Source organism: Sorex araneus, chromosome X (genome assembly GCF_027595985.1).
Source record: "Sorex araneus isolate mSorAra2 chromosome X, mSorAra2.pri, whole genome shotgun sequence".
Classification (NCBI taxonomy): Eukaryota; Metazoa; Chordata; class Mammalia; order Eulipotyphla; family Soricidae; genus Sorex; species Sorex araneus.
Genome location: NC_073313.1, coordinates 218,359,359 through 218,379,382, shown reverse-complemented (window position 1 = coordinate 218,379,382; position 20,024 = coordinate 218,359,359). Strand labels below are relative to the sequence as shown.

At 36.3% G+C, this 20,024-nt stretch overlaps 1 protein-coding gene and 1 long non-coding RNA gene across 2 annotated transcripts in view; one reads left to right on the top strand and one right to left on the bottom strand.

Moving 5' to 3' along the window:
* Positions 1-11,834, bottom strand: part of ZNF804A (zinc finger protein 804A) — a 275,346-nt gene extending 263,512 nt beyond the window's left edge. Inside the window, exon 1 of the mRNA XM_004601211.2 lies at positions 11,136-11,834. Coding sequence (XP_004601268.2) covers positions 11,136-11,246 — 111 coding nt within the window. The 5' untranslated portion in view covers positions 11,247-11,834. The remainder of the gene's footprint in view (positions 1-11,135) is intronic.
* Positions 11,763-15,011, top strand: LOC129400037 (uncharacterized). Its single transcript, XR_008627378.1, has 3 exons — positions 11,763-12,094; positions 12,960-13,023; positions 14,793-15,011. It is a non-coding gene; the product is annotated as an uncharacterized LOC129400037 (long non-coding RNA).
* The last annotated feature ends 5,013 nt before the right edge of the window (positions 15,012-20,024 follow it).

Here is a 20,024-nt window from a genome sequence, read left to right as displayed (position 1 = left end):
ATTATGAAATACTGTTCAATAAGTGCCAACCTTTACTGACAGGGTACAAGGTGTCATAAGTGGTAAAAAGTGCTCTATAATTACATTTACTCTGAAATATCATTGTCTAGGCAGTTACAATTATCTGCATTTGAAGCTAATATAACTGATATTCAGAAAGATGAATTTAATAAAATCCATAAAGCTAGCTGTTAGTTGTAGGATTCTCTTGTGTGACCTATTATGTTTTTATTTTTCACCGTAAACCAAACACTGATTTCACTGGAACTATCCAAGTACCCACTTTACTTAATAATACAGCCATCTTCTCTAACTTAGGAGTCATCCTTTGATAGAACTGATCAAAGAAACATAAGCCTGGATAGCACTGAACTCCATGGTATTTAAAAAAAGTCTTAATGTAATTATTTTATATTAAAATAGTATAAACCATTATTTAAGAGAAGAGTTGATATTTGAGTGTTGTGGTTGTAAACAGTTCTACTTACTATGTACTGATTCAGAGATTCATCTAGGGCTTCAGTTTAAATCCTTCTAAACACAAAGTCTTTGTAATTTCTGCTTTTCTTTTAACATTTTTGTTATTTTATTTTGACCATTATGCATAATGGCAGTAAGAAAAATGTTAACTCATACTGCACCCGGAGAAAGAACAGAATGTTGGAGTGAAAGTTATCATTCACTTTCTATCACTCAAATGAAGGGAAAAAAATTGAAAAGTAATCTTATCTTGAAGGAAATATCACAAATATAACTTCACAATATTTCTGCTAATGTTTTCTTGGATGTTTAGTGGTCTAAATATGTCACTTGAGATACATGTTTATTAAACAAAGTATTAATTTATATTTATTCCACCTTTATATCCTTTATCAGATGCAAGAAAAGTCATGCCATATAATCCTCTCATAACTATCAACTTTTCTTTTTGCATCTGGCCTCACTTCCTTCCCAAATCCAAGTAAACTGTTTTGCAGCTCCCAGCTAGGGGCCTTTTCTAAAGTCTCACCAAACAAAAACTGCTTGTTCCACATTTAATTCTCTAGGCGTTTCCTTTTTTCCGCACAATGCAGTATGAATACGCTAAACTTTGAACACTCTGAAACCTGAGGTTTAATACTCTAAATCCTCAGGGGGCCAACATGGGAGAAAATTAGTACCCCAAAAGTAACCATATTGCTCTCTCATAACACTTCAGCAAGGCTCAAGAGGAAATTCTGAGTCATAGAGCACGGCCTGTGTAATATAGTGTCAGAAGATTTAAAGGGAAATCAAAAAAAATCCAAGTGTTTTGACCTTGCAGCCTGCCTCTCTGTAATCCTCCATCATGCACTGCTCACTGCAGGCATTGCTTTCAAAAGAACCAATTTCATCAAAGACTGCATCTTTAAGATGCAGTTGCCACAAAATGTTGCAGCAGAGTCAGAAACTCCCACCTACTTCTTTTCTGTACTTTAAACTCCTTAGGGGGCTGGAATGATAGCACAGCAGGTAGGGAGTTTGCCTTGCACATGGCCGACCAGGGTCCAATTCCTCCATCCCTTTGGAGAGCCTGGCAAGCTGTTGAGAGTATCCCGCCCACAGGACAGAGCCTGGCTTGCTACCCGTGTCGTATTTGATATGCCAAAAGCAGTAACATGTCTCACAATGGAGACGTTACTGCTGCCTGCTAGAGCAAGTCCATGAACAACAGGACAGCAGTGCTACACTGCTAACTAACCTTCATATAACTTAAATCCTGCCCTATGACAATATTCTAGATGTCCACACTCTAGAATACCTATTTTAAAAAAATCAGAAGAGTTCATTAACAAAATCTCTGCAGATTTTTAATTTTTCAATAAGTATTTACTTGACTGTTTGCCCCAATTGTAGTTTTTCTCTCTTGAAAATACTGGGAGGACCGGAAAGATAATGAATTCCTTAGGGTGCTTTACTAGCACATAGCTGACCCAAGTTCGATTTCTGGTACCCTTTATGGTACCTTGGGCTCCACCAAGAGTGGTACTTGACTATAAGCCAAGAGATAGCTCTGAGAATCACCGTGTGTAGCCCACAATTAAAAAAAAGGACGAGAAAACACTATTTGCTACGTATTTTTTTCAAAAGATGAACGGTTGCTTTTTTTTAAAATCCCAATGATTATACTAACATAACAAAAGGAGCACATATCTTAGCTCTATGTAAAATAACTATTATTGTCTTTCTCCCATAATTCTTAAAAGTCTCTAGCTTCACTGTATCTTTATTCACAATAGCCAAGAAAAATGGGGGGAAATCTCAAGCGTCCAATGGATTTAGGAAACTTTGGTACATATACACAATATATACTACTCAGTTATAAGAAAAGAAAAAATCGTGCAACTTTCTGCCATATGGATGGACTAGTGAAGACCATACTGAAGGAGACAGAAATATGTAAAATGATATTTTTTGTATGTGAAAATATCTCTTATTAAGGGAATAACAAACAGCCAAAGGCAATAAAACTGAGGAGCTAGTCTGCAGGGTTTAGCTGGGGAAAGTGAGGATCGGAGGGAGTTTGGAACATTGGTAGAGAGAGGACACTCTTGTGTTAGACCAGCAAGTATGCATGAAGTTATCATTAGCAGTATTATAAATTACAGAAACTCAGAAAATGAGGAAAGAAGTTCTCCAGGATTTTAAGTTATTCCTTTGAAATTCTTTTCTCTGACAGCCTTGTCTCACTTCCGTTTGTAGTCATTCACTCTTATTTCATATCTGAGAAAAATGCAGTGCCTGAGAAGTCAGTGAGGAGTTTGTTCAGATCTAAGAATAAGGTGTAATATTTTCTTATTAAACCTGAACTGTTTCACAGTCCACCAACATCAAATTAGTTCTATGAGCATTGAGTGACTTGACAAAAGACAAGCAAAATAAAAACTTGACCATTCGACAGTCAGGCCAGAGTGAAAACACAAACACTTTTTTGTTACCAAATATCCCCATCTGTCCACTAATATAAGCAAAAGCTGCTTCTCTAACAGCTTCTTTACCCCCATTCTGTTCTACTTGCTTCCTAGGTGAAAGCACTAAGAACAACCAGCAAAGAACTGCCTTAACAGAATACAATATAGAGTAAAATTATGCTTTAATAAAATTTTCACAAAATTCTCTTACATAATCCCAAATTCTTTAACACTATTTTAGATTGCTTTTTTTATTTTTCTCTGTATATACCACAGTTTCCAACATACAAAATTCTTATCATGCCAACAAGTACCCATAAGTCTAATTTGATTTGAACTAGAGCTGTATTCCAGATGTTTTGAATAGTGGGATATATGACATTATTCTGTGCTCTTTTCTTGATTTCCTTATTGTATGTATTCTAATATTTTACAAAATTCTAATATTTTACAAAAATGCCACTTAAAGTTTATCTTTTTTAAATGTAGACAATAAAATTGCCTGATATTAAATTTAAAACTACTTTCATCTTAAGAGAGTCTGATCTTCAAGCACAGTACTGAACTTCAGTTAGAGTAGTGAACATAAAATGGGTATTTGCTTCTTGATTTGGGGGCCACAAAGGTCTTTATTGAGGGCTTTCTGCTTTTCATTCAGGGATCACTCTTGTTGGGCCTGGGGACCAAACTGAATGTTGGGGATTGGATTTGGGTCAGCAGCATGCAGAACAAACAGCTTATCTTATCTTTATTTCTCCAACTTTCTAAAATAGCAATGTTTTATACATTTATAAAAGTGTTCTTTATGAAGTCATGGTTCTTGATTGAAAGATAATTGATATTCTAGGGAATATTTAAAATAAATTTTTAATGAAACTGTATGCCAAATATTGATGCAACATTCACAAGTTATATCCATTTTATATCCCAGACAGCTTAACAACATCAATTTTTATCTAATTCAAATGAAATACAAATATTGTTATATCTTAAATATTGGGTTGCTATTACTTTATAGTAAAAGATGTGAATAAACTCATCCAGCGTACTACTAAAAGTTCTTCAGAATAATAAAATCAAAGAGAAAGAGAGATGAATTATAAATCTATCAATAGATATATAGATACCTTTAGATAATTGGAAATCCACTCAGTGATTATTGGTTTGGAAGATTATATAGGTCGAAACAAAAAGCTAGAAATTCAGGGCAGGATTTCATAGAACTTCTCTAGGAAATGTCAGGATTCACTCTTATAATCTCCCTGTTGATTATAAGGCTCATATCCAGCTTATTTAGAGAAATCTTTTTTTCTTTTTTAAAGTCAACTGATTATAGATGCTAATCAAACCTATAAAATACCTCCACCCTAATACTGAGATTAGAATTTATTAAACAACTGTTCAATAGTCTGTAAAATTTAAGAGTTGCCAACACTCAGCAATTTTTCTAAAACCATTTAAGATGCTTTATTAATGTTTGAACATGACATTTTCATTATAAATATAAATACATCAAATATACTTACATTTGAAAAGTACATAACTTTCTTTTAATGGTTCCAAGCCATTAAGAAAGGATAAATAGTGCTATATTAAGTAATGAGCCATGATTCTTTTGACAACTAGGACTAAGTTTTAATTATTATTCCAAATTTATTTTAAATGTTCCTAGGAAGTGCACTCTCATGCATTTATAAAAACTAATGAAAACATGCTGAAATATTTACAACATATTTAAAGAACTTTCTCAAAGGCAAGTAATTTGAAAGTGATAAAACAGATAAAAAGAGTTTCTGGTTAATGTTTTTAATAGGGAACAATAAAAGTATACCTCTCACCTTTGCATTAAGCAATATTTTAGTTAATGTAAAAATGGGAGAGATTCTTTAGAGGTTAAGACACTTGCCTTGCATGTGGTCAACTCCAGTTTACTCCCCAGTACCTCCAGGAACAAACCCTTCTGTGCACAAAGCTAGGAATAACATATGAACCATAGGAGTATAGCCCAAAACCCATCCACAAACAAAAGTTTGGCAGATAGGCATAGTTTATTCATTAATGTTTGTTGTAATATATCATGGATTATAATAGATTTTTCTCTAAGTGTACATCAAACTCTCAATATAGAACAGTTGTCTTCAATATTAATATCTTAGATATATAAGATCACTAGAAAACACTTTTCTAACACAGCATACTTACATTTAAGTATAAATTTCCCTACCATTAATAGTTTCAAAACTTATTTTCTAAATATATTCAATAAACATGCTTACCAAAAGTATAGGTTAATTTTAAAGAAAACCATAACACTCGTATGAAAACTTCAAACTGGGGGCTGGAGCGATAGTACAGCCAGTAGGGTGTTTTTTCTTGCATGCGGCTGACCCGGGTTCGATTCCCAGCATCCCATATGGTCCCCAAGCAATGCCAGGAGTAATTCCTGAGTGCAAAGCCAGGAGTAACCCCTGTGCATGGCTGGGTATGACCCAAAAAGCAAAAAAAAAGAAAAAACCCTTCAAAATCTGAATTAGTTTGTAATTTTAAGAGCAAAAAAGTCATATCACTTCAAATCCGCACATTTCTTTCTTACAATGGTTTTAAAATATGTTGTCTAAAAATACTGTTAAGTGCTTCAAATTAGATATAATAATTGCATACATTTGAAATTATATATATTCATATATATCATAAAAATTTTGAAAGCAAACCTTTTTAATTGGTGAAATGAAAGGTGCATAGAATAAAACCAAAGGTATGTATATATCCAGCAAAATATAGTTTATGGACTAGAAAAGGGATGCTAAATTCAATAACTTTATTAATCAGAGCTAATTAATTGATTGTTGAAAATAAAATTAATTGCTGCTAGAACAGTATTTAAATCCATGTAGTTTTAAACATATTATGCACTATGCAATGCATTTCTTCAATCTAAATTTCGCCCAAATACAACCATAGGAAATCTTTGGAGGTAAAATCCAAAGTTCTCATTGATCTTTGTTATAGCAGGAATATGTTATATGTTATAGCAGGAATTAAAATCCTAGAAAATGTTGATTCAGAAAAAAAAGATAAGAATCGTCACTATTTGAAATCCAGTTGTCAAAAATAATTTAAATAATGCATTTGATGTGCCTGTAACTAAGGTATGTTTTAAACAGGGTATAGTTTAAAATTTGTCTTAAAACTCTGCTTACATCTTCAATAAAGTTATAATGTAAATAACTCAAAAACTTTTCTTGCCTAACTTCAATAATGTATTTTGAAAATAATATAAAGTTCTGAAAGAACTTAATGTTCTCAATAATATAACGTTCCAAATGCTTTACATGTCTTAAAGTATGGCTAGAATAAATTATCAAGTTCAGCAAAAAATATATGACAACTCAAAAAATAAAGCTCACAATGTCCTTTAACAATGAGTGTGCAATAGTTTCAAAGAAATTTGTAATACTATATAAGCAAAGTACTATTCATTGTTTTTAAATTCCAGCTTCAATAAAAGAGACACAAGACTATTTTAAGACACAAAATTCTGACCAACTAATAAAGTGTAGTGAACAATTACATGAATAGGTTTATAAGGTACTAATATTTTTCAATACATTAAGACAAACTCTAATCCACCTTCACACCTTAGCTCCCTTAAGAATATTTATTTAACAATGATAATCTTTTCTTAGAAATAATCCAACAACTGATTTATTTTGTCTTATGCATGATTCTAAATATGCCAATAAAAGGTTTTCAGGAATTGAAAAACATGTAGAAGTATGTACAGAAATGACATGAGTTACAATAGTTATATTAGACCATGATATGTAGAGAAAAAGGCCAGATATTATAATTAGGAGATATATAGAATTTTATGAGTTCCCTTATACTCAAGAGAAAAATACAGAATTTTTCATATTTTTCAGAATCAATTCATATGAAAACTTCCTGAGTGACAAGATACCTGCAATATGTCAAAATATGTATTTTATTCAAGAGATTCAAAATGAACTGGAGCATCCCTGAATATAGCTAATGCATAATAGTTGATACATAATGTTTATCACAGAAGCTTTAGTGTATAGACTGATGCCTTGCATTTGAGGCATCTTAATGAATCTAAATGAATTAAATAGTAAATATGTTAAAAATCAATTAATTATCATTACAGCTTTTCTTGTCAAAAAGGTACTTAATATATTGCAAACAAAAGGCAACCCATAGAAACAGGGTTTAGAACAGAGACTGATATCTATATATTGGTGGCTGAGGATAAAATAAATCAAGTTCAAATCTGAGTTCAAATATTCTATAAGTCTGGCATTATTTCCATCACATTCAAAAATGAGTAAAAAAGTGTAAAATCTACAAACATCAACAGAACTAAAATGCTCTCCAGTAGCAGGAATATCATCAGTTCCTATGGGTTCCCTAATTAAGTACTTAAGTTATAAAGAAAAGATGCCAGGAGTCAGGAAGTTCGAATTTTAATACTGACTCACTGTATAATATCAGAATTAATGGTCATTCTGCTAGAAGTCCATAATTAGTAGAACAGACATAGCAAGCTTATGTAAGAATAAAAATTCTGACCAAATAACAAAATGTAATAAACAAATGACTGATTTTCAAGTTTCTGAATGCAATTCCAAAATTTGTATTAAAAGTGTTAAATACATACTAACATGTTTATAATATGCATATGTAATATATATGCAAATACTGCATGTAAAACATTTTAAAATATATAGTAAAGGAAAGTAAATCATGTAGGCTAATTTCATAACAATCATATAACTAAATATCTATAGTTAATAAGTAATTGCAAACACAATGGTGATTTGGAAATCTTAGGAAAAGAAATAAAAATGTGTGGATAATAAATCTTATTTATTGTTGTTTAACTGTACAGCTTATTTGGAAAATTCTGGAGCATTAATAAAATATATGCTGATTATTCAATGAATTAGAGCTCTAGATATAAAGATAAGATGGTACATGTTATGGGTATCATGACAGGTGAATTGACCTTTTTCTTTGCAAAACACTGCAAAGTTGACATTTGTATGTTTTCCATTGGAATTGTCAAAATGAATACATCTCGAAGCTCAGGACTAGGGGCTAGATTAACTACAAGTTGATTAGGTATTTTTTATTGTACCTGTAACGTAACATAATCTAAGGGGAAAATATATACATTTTGATAATCTCAGTGTAAGTGACAGAATTACATTCTGGATTTCTGATTAAGCAATTAGTCAATGTCACTGACATGTGAGTTTTATTCTAAAATTATTTCTCCGCTGTAAGTAACTACTAATTCTTGAAAAGCACTGTATAAACAGTTGTACAGCTATCTTAAATTAGTCTAATAAATATTCTAAAGTTCAGTAAACAATTTTAATGTGTCTTTTCAAAGTATCCAGAAGTTTTATTAGTTATCCAGTAATAAACTGGATTTTCTTTAGAAAACATAAAATATCTTTTTCTTCAATGGTTTTGTTTTTAACTATACTTTCTTAAAATAATAAAAAGACATTTTCTATTTTGTGAAAATACTTTTAAGTAAAAACGCATTGCAAAATATAAAAATATGATTTTTATATAAAAATTTGAAAATATGTCAAAATCAAAGGCAAGAAAGTAGAAAAGATCTTGCAAGCAATATCTAAAAAAATTGTGCTTAAAACATATTATCTTTATTCTTTTACTTAAATGTTAAAAATGTAATCTAGCTATGTTTAAAAACAACAGTGTCTTATTAAAGTTGATACTTTTGAGAAGTTTCAGGTTCAGTGTTCTGTTTTTTAAAAGCTAAAACTAAAACTAATATGTTTTAGTTTACATATTAATTAAGCAGTACAGTAATCCTCATAGCATACTATGTACTATAAATAATGGAATTGGGGGAGGATAAATATAGTTATTTAATTTAAATATCCTTTCATGAATGAAGACCTTCATCTGTTATGCTCTATTAGAGCAAAAATTTTATTCTCTTTAAAATAAATTATTAAAGACATAGATAAAAGAAACATAACTTGTACAGTAATGATTTCATATAAGTTGGATCATATAAATATCTACATGTTTCAGTCGGTGAAATTCTCTTATACAAGTGATAGAAACTTGAGAACTTTATAAACAGAAACTGGAAATACTTTTAAGATGATGAACTTTTTATGTCTCATTTACTACAACTAAAACAATAGAAGCTATATAAATGCCTTTTTATTTCTGTGGCTTTCAATATTTGACTATATTTAATTTTAGTTATCAGATTTAACTAGCTACAACATTACTCATTTCACTCCCAAGATTATTCTTGAAAATATAGATCTAAATTATTATTTATTAATCTCAATGGTCAAATCCAGAACAAGCAAGTCAGCATAAAGCAAGTTCAAGCATTGTTAAGAAGCCTACTGTTAAGAATCAAGATCAAAGAATTTAACAAATTGAAGTTTAGCATATAAATCTTTTTATATACACTTTACTGAATGTATCAATTAAATGATTATATTGTGACTATGTGTATACTAACTTGTTCGGTACATTTGCTTTTCTCCATAAGTGTAAAAATTTAAAAACAAACCAACGCATGTTTTTCAGAATGAAAGCTTTTTTTTATTCCCCCACCCCAATATTAACTTTCCCACGCCATTGAGTTCCCTGAGTAAAATCAGAACAATTTCAGTAATCCCTTTAGCCTGTGCCTAATACTCAGTTTAGTACTCCGCTGAGGAAGACTGTAGAGTGGTATTTTCACTTCCTTTTGTTCAACAAGCAGGTAATCCAGAACAGCATTAAACGCAACAAAGTAGCCTTTTTCTTTGAGTCTTAAATACTTGGGAGGCTGGGTCCCGCAGAACGAGAGGTGGAACATTAAAAAAAAAAGTATCAATGTAAGAATTCGCTAAAATTCCATATGAGTATCTTTAGTCTTTGAAAATACACATTATAGCATGACACATTCTAAGACAGACAAAAGTAGAGTAAAAGTACTGCTTTTACATTTGCACCAATGGAGTCTGTCTTTAAACTTCCACTGGACACATCCAAGCTAAGTAATCAACTTTGCAGGTAAAAGGGGTGGGGGAGCGTAGAGAGGGCTGCTTGCTAATGGACCAGACCATAGTGGCAAATACCTTTGAATATTACCACCTTCCTCTTGTCTATTACTTCTGCACTCCGTCCCCCTACTCTCTCTTGCAGTACTTAGTTTAATAAGCTTCCCCTCTACTCTTCATTTTATTTTGTTTTTCTTTATTGAAGGCTACAACTCTGGGAAGTCACCAGTATGGGAGAAACAGTTCTTCCAGGAGGTTTTGTTGCTGGGGGGGGAGGGTGGGGGACGTATAGAAGGGAAGAAGAGGGCGGGGAGAGAGTAGGAGCTATCACCCTGCATTATCTCCTAGCTCAGCACATCGTCTACCAATCAGGAGTGCTCTCCCTACTTCCAGCCAAAAGACAAAGCGCTGTGGTCCACTGAGACCTTTCAGTGGCTGCCTGGATCTGATTTTGTCTAGCATGTTTCCCAGCTGTGTGTTCCCAGATCGTGTCCCCTGAGCGCATTCCTCACACTGATCGCCACCCTCAGCTGAGTGAGAACCTGAAAGTTGAGAGCATGCGGTTCTGGACTCTGAAGCTCAGCACTGCCAAATCATCACTCAAGAACTTTGCTGCTAATCCTTCAGGAGCTAGCTACTCCTCCTTGCGACCATCACTCTCCAGCAGCCACTAGCCACCTGGCTTTTTGTCTCCACATCCCTATTCACCTTCAGCCTCCTAGGCAGAAACATATGATGGGGGGAACGAGGGGGCGGGGGGGCGGCTGTCACCGGAGGTTTAGATGCTCCTCTTTCCTAAAAGGAGATCCTGTGAGCACCAAGTGCTTCCATGAATAGACAGTGGTTTCCTCCAGCATTAGGGAGCAGGGTGGTTTCAAGTCCGGAGCACTGGAGAAGTGTCAGTGGAAGCCACAGCTTCCAGCTCCCCTGTGATCCGGCCTTTTCTCACCTTACTCCCCCCCCACACACACTCCCCTCCACACCCCGCGCCCCACCACCAACCACCACCAGCAGCAGCACGCAGGATAGATTAATCAATCTACTCTACAGTAAATTCAATCGCCAGGTTTCCAAGTCACCTTACAGTCACCTTAATGCAGAGAGAGAAAAAGAGAGAGAGAGAGAGGGAGAGCATTACCAGAGTTTTGTTCCCGTTCTTGCTCAGAGGGCCCCGGAAAACTCCCTTGACGTTGCGAAAGTGTCCGTTGCTGAGATGCGTGGAGCTGATGACAATGTAGTAACACTCCATGGGGCAGCCGCCACCTCCCGCGCCGCAGTCCGCGCTCGCAGGCACCCGCGCCCGCCGCAGCGCCGGAGCCCGGGCCGGGCCGGGCCGGCAGGGAAGCTGCGGGCTGGACCAGCCGCCGCCTCTCTCGGCAGCAGCCCGCGGGGAGCCGGGCTCACAGCGCCCCTCGGCCGAGCGCGCCCCGGCTCCGCCGCCTCCGCATCGCCGCCGCGCCGCGCCTCCCGGGTCTCCGCTGCCGGCCCGAGGCGCCGGGGGGCGCTGAGCGGGGTGGGGCGGCCCGAGCCGCAGTCGGTGCCCGAGCGGCGTCCGCGCTCGCAGTGGCCGCGGCCGGCGGGCACGAGTGTTATTATAGTGAGCGGCGCTCGCGGTCCGCCGCGTCGAGCCAATGGCAGGCGGCCGCCGGCGGATCCTGCGAGCCGTCAGAGGAGCACATCTGTCACCCTCCCGCCCGGCCGCCGGGACCCGCCACCGCGCCAGGCGGGACACGCCGCCTGCGGGACGCCCCCCCTCGCGCCGCACCGCCCAGGGGCCTCCGGACCCCGAAGTCGCGGACTCCAGCAAGCAGGGGGCTGGGGCGAAGGGATGGAGAGATGGGGGCTTCGAATTGCCTGGCGGCGGGGCGTGGGGGAGGGACCCGTGGAGAGGGGGTGTAAATAAATGAATCGTTCAGAATCGAGCCCACCGCGCCCAAAGCGGCGCAGCCGGGCGGGTACCAGCGGTCGCTTCCCCAGCAAGATAGTTATTGCTGCCCGCTGGGGGTTCGGCAGCTTTCATGTTATCTGCTTTGCGTGCATTACTGGCAGGGAGGTTGGATGCTGTTCAGGATCTTAGAGCAAGACCAGGAGATGTCAGTATCCTCCCTCCCCCTTCTTTTTTCTCCCCGGTCCATCCACCACCGCCTCCTATTTTAGGGCTGATGAGGGCCGGTGTGGAGCCTCTGGGGGGTGGGGGGAGGGGGGTGGCGAGGCGTGCGACGGGGTTAAAACGGGGACTCCACCTGCCTGATCTTCATGCATACCCCTCTGGAGAACCCCAGTTCTTCGTAAATTGCCAAAGCTTAACGGACTGGACTGGGCTGCTTTGCCGCAAAGAAGCAGATGCCAAGTGCTGGTTTTTTTTTTTTTTTTTTCCCTCCCGAGTTCTGTTCCCATGGCAGAAGCAGGAGCGAACAAAAGCGTTTGCCCTGCATGCGGCCGGATATGGAAAATGTCCTGCCAAACAAGGAATGGGTTGTTAAAGGAAAGTGGGGAATGGGGTCTAGCACACCGCGTTCCCTAAAGCCTGACACCAGCGCTGTGCGTTCAGGGACCAGGGCAGAAGGAGGCTTTCACCACCCTCCCTCTCACCAAGTTAATTGTCTCTGAATTTCACTCCTCCTCGGAGGTGGTGGGTGAGAGCATCCCATCAGGTATAAACACGACTCATTAGTCCGCACTTAGAAAGATCGATACCAGTCTGTGGGTGGCTGCGAGATGGTGCCTTCAATGGGTTTGCTGAAGGCTTTATTTGCCTCTTGCCTTGAATGGCTTAATTGGTTAAGGCAGATTCCAGACATCATGATGCTTCTGTGTCAGAGCAAACCACACTGTGATGTGAACTGTAGTTTATCTTATTTACCTGAAGGTCAAGGTTCCAAGCCTCCTGGAAGTTGCCGGTATAGGGTTTTATGTAGCAAGTAATGCAAAACACAGTATGATCCTTAAATGAATCTGCCAGCTTGATATCACTCTTTGGAAGAGAAAGAGAAGAAAGGAGTATGTGTAAGAAAAACAATTGGCATGTGAGTAAATTACAGGGGTTGAACTGATAGCAAAGAGTTCCTTTCATCTAGGGGAAATTCACATGTGCCAGGCTGCAATTCAAATAAAGAACAAAAAAAGTTGGTGTGGATTTATCAAAGCTCATTATGAAATGTCAGAGTTATTTAGAGGTACTTGGCAAAATTTCTCAGATATCCACTTGGGGGAGTCTGGAAGTCTTAGGAGAAAGGGAACAAGAATTTGCAAAACTTCTATGTTCTAAACAGACATAATAGTTAGAATTTAGTATGGACACAATCTACAAGAAAAATACGTTTCACTAGCCTGCTAAACATCGTATAAAATAAAATTTATCTTTGGTTCATATAACAGTTTATTTTTATGTATATTTTGAGGATGTGGCCATTCTCCAGACATATCAGTTTGGAAAGAACTTGTAATTGGTATGATTTGCATTATGTCCTTTGAAGAAAGGTAAGACTACGGTTATTAGACTAGATATAAAATCTTTATTACTGAACAAAGCCAAGGAATAATCTAAGGAAATGGAATAGGCCCTATACATGAAAAGATCAAATAATGTGTTTTTATTTTTATACATGCGGAAGTCATAAATATTCAAAGTTTGGGGTAGTTGTCATGTTCTTCTCATCAAATATTTCTGTCAAAATATTTAGATCTTTAGATATTTATCTATGTCTTGAAATTCAATTTCCAATTGAGGACACAGTAACCAAAGGTACACAAATTGATCCGTGGTTTATACTAGATGTAGGTAAGCTTTGAAAGATATAATACAGTCGTTACTAATGCATAAAAGTTTGACTTTATAAACTATTCAGTAGATGTCATGACACTCATGTTTACCAAGCTCTGTTGCATGTGACATTTTTTTATCCTGTGAACCTTAATGTTCAGGAAAACCAGAGGCGACAACCATATGCAATCTTGTTTCTAACTGCAATGAATTGCTACTAGACACAAGGAATTATGAGAATTGTATTATGTCTAGTAGTGTGGAATTATCAGCAAATGAAATAACATTTTTAAAGTTAAAATTTGCTAAATATTCAGAGACATGTAAGTGAAAAATCAGGGCTTCCCTCATCATCCCAAAGAAGCATATATTTGGTGGGGTCAATAAATTAAATTATGATGTGATAAAATTACATTTCTCTTCCAACTTGTTGCTTTCCTTTCTTTATAATAATGCAAAGTTTGTAAATATATCAGTCATTAAATTTCTATTGTGTAATGATTTCTGCTATCCATGACTTAGTCCTATTATTTAGAAAAATTCTGATTTTTGTTATTAGTAACTATTTTGAAATAAATTGCTCCTGTGTAATGCTGCTACTATAATTTTTAAAAATATTTTTCCAGTTGGAGAAGTCATGCGTTAGATTAAATATTGATTACTGTAAATATGTAGAATCAATGTTTCTTAATCCTAAAATATTTTAAAGTATAGAATAGCTATAGATAACTTTTATTTGTCACCTATCTAGTTAGTACTTAATTGGTTTAATATAAAACTTTAAGACAAGGACTATTGATGTAAGACCCTAAGTTCGATCATATACATGAAGAAAAAACTTATATAAATGATATTAATATTTCAAAATTTGTGTTTTTTCATTATCCCAAAGCTGAATTTTTGTACTGTCTCTAATGTCAGGCCCTCCTTCATGTAGCTTTCTATAATTCTAAAAATCAAGATTCCCCCCTGCAGTTGCTTGTACTAACTTACCTCTTTCACCATTGTTCTTTATTTGTTTGACCCACAAAGAAACACCAGATTTCCGCTAGCAACTGAGCCTAGGCACCTGAGTGGCTCCTGACTGACACAAGATTTCGGAGCAATGCTGATTCCCTACAATATAACATAAACACCATGTCCCATTTCAGAGATGAGTAGCAGGACCCTGCATCTTGATTCCTGACGTGATTGACCAGCAGTACTTCCAGAGGAACATGCTGGTTCCCTGAGTTTGCCTATTGCTTTTTTAGAAGAGATGGTACGTTGTTCATCCCTATGTCTGGCCTGTGTGCTTCCTATCATGAAAATTTGAATGTGCTTATTCTTTAACAGCAATTTCTCATCACTATAGTGAATGATTTACAAGTTTGGTGTACTTCCATGTTTCAGCAAATCAGCCCTGATCCTTAATACAATGGTAAGTTGAAACTAGGCTCTTTTATTTATACCCTATTTGTTTGTATTGTATTGAGAGTTATGCTCACGTTGGTTTTGAGTAAATGCAAAAGCATTTAGGACTTATTTGTTCCATGACAAATGCAGATTTTATGCTGATATTCTGCATGAACGATGACCTGGCAGAGTTAAATTATGGAATAGCGTTGGAAGATGTAAGTGACCTTAGAATACCCATGTTTGTGAAATCTTCTAACTATAACCCCAAGGTCAGGATAGTTCTTAGAGAAAAATGGCTTTGGTTTTAGAATATAAACAAGTAGAAACATTTAACCCTGGAAAGAAAAAAATCAAATTATTCAGGCTTTTCAATATGTAGAGGGCAACAGGGCAAAAATAAAATAGGAAATGGTCATGAACTTAATCTCTTCTTTAAGGGTGACTGCTCATTGGCTATGTATCTCAGTCTCTGCTCTTCATGTACACACCAAATGTTGACATGCTTACTAATTGTTTTAAATGTCTCTGGCAACTTAAACAATAACTAAGGCGCCAGGAACTAGGGTGGGGGAGCAATATTGTCTCTAATAAATGGACAGTCTGTGAGCTAATTCATGGCTGCCCAGGTAACCCTAATGCTTGGACAACCCATGTGTGTCTATTTGTAACTTTTTTGTATGTCCCATTCTCTTTGACAGACCCTGGCTGGAAAGAGGTTGAAGTATCAATCCAATAAGCATTAGACACATGTTCAGCATAAACATTGGACCTATTTAGGTCTGATAGACAAATACTGATAAACAAGTTCAGTTTGGGGATAGGATTTGGTTTCGACAAGGCAACATTATCTGTTGTATTCAGTATTAAACAGGTGGATCTTTTTAGGTTGTAATTTTGTTTGACTCCTATTTTTGTTTTGGATTTCATTAGAAAATATAAAAATATGGGCTTTGTAACTAAAAATTGTAAATATAGTTCCATGTCAACATAATTAATTAAAATGATACTATAAATTAATTTAATATGTGCTATGATATCTTAAGTAGAAATATGCTATTTAAGTCTATTGAGAAAAATGGTATTTAGTAGTCATAGAATATATATTGAATAGTCATCATTGACATCATCTCCACCTTTCACTGTTTGTTTTCATGGGACTTCAGCAAAGCTGGTGACATTTTAAAATAATAATTATTGAATACCCCAAAGTAGAGTAATCTTATATCCTCTTTTTCTTATTTGAATACTTCTAGATTAAATGTGATGCTTGAAAAAACAAGTACTGTGTTTTAATGATTCTAATACCATATGACTGTAAGTTCCCCTCTCTCCAAAAGTAAAATGTCACTGTTAGATGTAATTTAGTACATTTGTGTAGTCATTTCCACTTAATAATAAGTGCAACTAAGGCAACAGTACAATACTTAACAAATTTTATTTAAATTTCTTAACTGGGGGGAGGGGGAGAAATTTCTTGACTAGTGATAGGCTACCTCTAAAAGAGAGAGAATGTACAAATGTACAATATATTGTCTTTGTTTTCACAATTAATTTTTTTATTTTGTCAAACTTCCTAGAATCAGTAATTTATCATAATTCTCCAAAAACAATATACTTTTAATTTTATACCTGAGAATGTGTATTTTTTGTGTGTTAGTGGAAATGTAGGAATAGTGGAAATATGTAAATTCATGGATGCAAAATCAACTAGAGAAAAAATTCTACATTTAGCTTAAGTTCAAGACCCCCAAAATAGAAATAATTTATATATTGTAATGCTTTGATAAGATTTATCACAGATTTAAAAGATAAGGAAAAGTCTAGGGAGGTAATAGAATACAAAAACAGACATGTGTGGGTTTTATCAGACACATAGCTGATAAAGACTAGCAGACAAGAATAATAAGAAGGAATGAAAGAATTATGACAAACAATACCACAGCTAGTGTGTGCAGAGTTGCATTATAAATATGTTAAGCGGGGAAAGTATTATTGATATAATTAAATTAGTGAATATCATCTACACTAGTGATTAACGAGATAAAAATCAACTGGGAAAACATTTTGGCCTAGAATTGACAAATTTACTTAAAGATTATATGTGGTGACATAAACAAAGTGAAAACTAATTTAGAATTTGACATTAGCAATGGAGTGATTTGTAATGCATTTTATTGAGATACGAAAGTATAAAAGAAATAGGCTGGAGAAATTCTTAACTTTAGAAAACTTAACACATTTGATGTGGTGTTTTTATGTCCACGTGGATATAGAGCAGATAGCCAGATATACAGTAGGTATTTGGGATCAGAAACACATTTGGGAGTCATGACCAAATCTGTGACAATTAACATATGTGAGTTACATGAAATTAAATACACATAAAGGGGGCTGGAGAGATAATACATAAGATAAGACACTTGTCTTTCAGGTGACATGCCTGGGACAGTACCAGAAGTGATACATATTTTTTTCTTTTACTTATTTTTTTTCATTGAATCACTGTGTGACAGAGCATTACAAAGCTGTTCATGATTGCACTTCAGTTCAATAATGTTAAGACACGCATCTCTCCACCAGTGTAATTTCCCAGCACCAGTGTCCCCAGTTACCCTCCCCCCTTCAATCCACCCCCCCACCTGCCTTTATGAAAGGTACCTCTCCCCATGCTCTCTCTTTCTCTCATTTTAGGCATAACAGTTTGTAATATAGATGGTGAGAGGTTGTCATGTGTATCTCTTTACGTGCTTTCAACACTCAGTTCCTATCAAGAGTAATCATTTTCAACTGGCATTGTCATAATGGACCACCTCTATCATAACTACCCTCCATCTCCCTTCTGATAATTCCCCACCATTGACAAGTTCTCCTGACTAGTTTTCCCTGGGCTTGGATATTAGTTTCATATTTTTTTTCATATCCCACAAGTGAATGAGGTCATTCTATATCTGTCCCTCTCCTTCTGACTCATTTCACTCGCATCATACTTTCCAAATCCTTCCATTTCTAGGCAAATTTCATGACCTTATTTTTTTAAAAACTTGTAATACTCCATTGTGTAGAGGTACCATAGTTTCTTTATCCATTAGTTCGTTCTAGGATACTCAGGTTGTTTCCAGATTCTGGCTATTGCAATGAACATAGAGATGCAGATGATCTCTCTGCTGTATGTTTTTGGACCACCAGGGTCTTCTTGAGTCAAATGGGAGCTCAATTTTAGTTTTCTGTAGAATGTCCATATTGTTTTCTAAAAAGGTTGGACCAGTCAGCATTCTCACCAATAACGAAAGAGTCCCTTTCTCCCCACATCCATGTCAGAACTGGTTGCTCTTGTACTTTTGGATGTGTGCCATTCTCTGTGGTGTAAGATGATATATCATTGTTGTTTTGATTTAGAAGGAAGAAATATGAAGTGGAACAAGGACTGTGTTTTTAACAGCTGGTGCTGGAAAAACTGGACAAATATATGTAAAAAACAAAAATGAGCTTCTAATGCCATGAACAAAAGTCAGATCAAAATGTATTAAAGACCTCAACATCAGACCTGAAACAATAAAGTACATGGAAGAAAACACAGGCAAAACCCTTCATGATATTGTAGCTAATGGTATCTTCAAAGATTAAACTCAGCTCACCACGCAAGTGGAAGCAAAGATTAACAAGTGGGACTACATTCAATTAAGAAACTTCTACACCTCCAAAGAAACAGTAACCAGGATACAAAAATAGCCTACAGAATGGGAAAGGATATTCACTCAATACCCTCCTGATAAGGGGTTAATATCAAAGATATACAAGGCACTGGTTGAACTCTACAAGAAAATAAAATCCAATCCTATCAGAAAATGGGGTGATGAAATGAACAGAAACTTCCTCAAAGAAAAAATTTGAATGTTCAGAAGTCCCATGAAAAAATGTTCTGCATTACTAATCATCAGGGAGATGCAAATCAAAACAACCATGAGATTTCATCTCACACCACGGAGGCTAGTACACATACAAATGAACAAGAACAACCAGTGCTGGTGCCAATCCTGGAAGAAAGGGACCCTCATTTAATGCTGGTAGGAATGCCAACTAGTCCAGTCATTTGGAAAACAATATGGGCATTCCCCAAAAAACTAGAAATTGAGTTCCCATTTGACCTAGAAATAGCACTCTGAGAATGTGTTCTGGGGGTCCAAAAACATGCAGCAGAAACATGAGTGATTCTTTAGATCAGAGCCAGGAGTAACCCCTTAGTATCGCTGGATGTGGCCCCCACACCAAAATAAATGAGTAAAGAAATAAAATGCACGGATATTATGCATGTATATAGATAAACTCTAGGAAAGTGTAAGATTGATACTAGAAATAGCAGCTTAAAAATGGGACTGGAATGAGCAGATTAAAAAGGATTATAAAACCAAGACTGTAAATGTCCCAGGCCACACCCATTAAAAAGCAGAGTGGGGGTCAATTTAATGAAAGATTGTTCAACTGTGGAGATGCTTTTAATAATGCAATAATAAGAAATCAGAGAAGTGCATTCAAATTGCTCTTTAGAAGGTCATTGGTGAATTTGACAATGAAGTTTATAAGAATATATTGAAAGACTTCCTGGAATTTGCAATTAAACACTGTGAAAGAAAGAAAAGAAAGGTAAATTGTGTGCTAATATTGCTACATTTAAGATGTAGCCATACTTAGAAAATAATTAAATGTTAAGATATTACTACTTGCGGGGGCTGGAGCAATAGCACAGCGGGTAGGGCATTTGCCTTGCATGCGGCCGACCCGGGTTCAATTCCCAGCATCCCATATGGTCCCCTGAGCACCGCTAGGAGTGATTCCTGAGTGCAGAGCCAGAAGTAACCCCTGTGCATC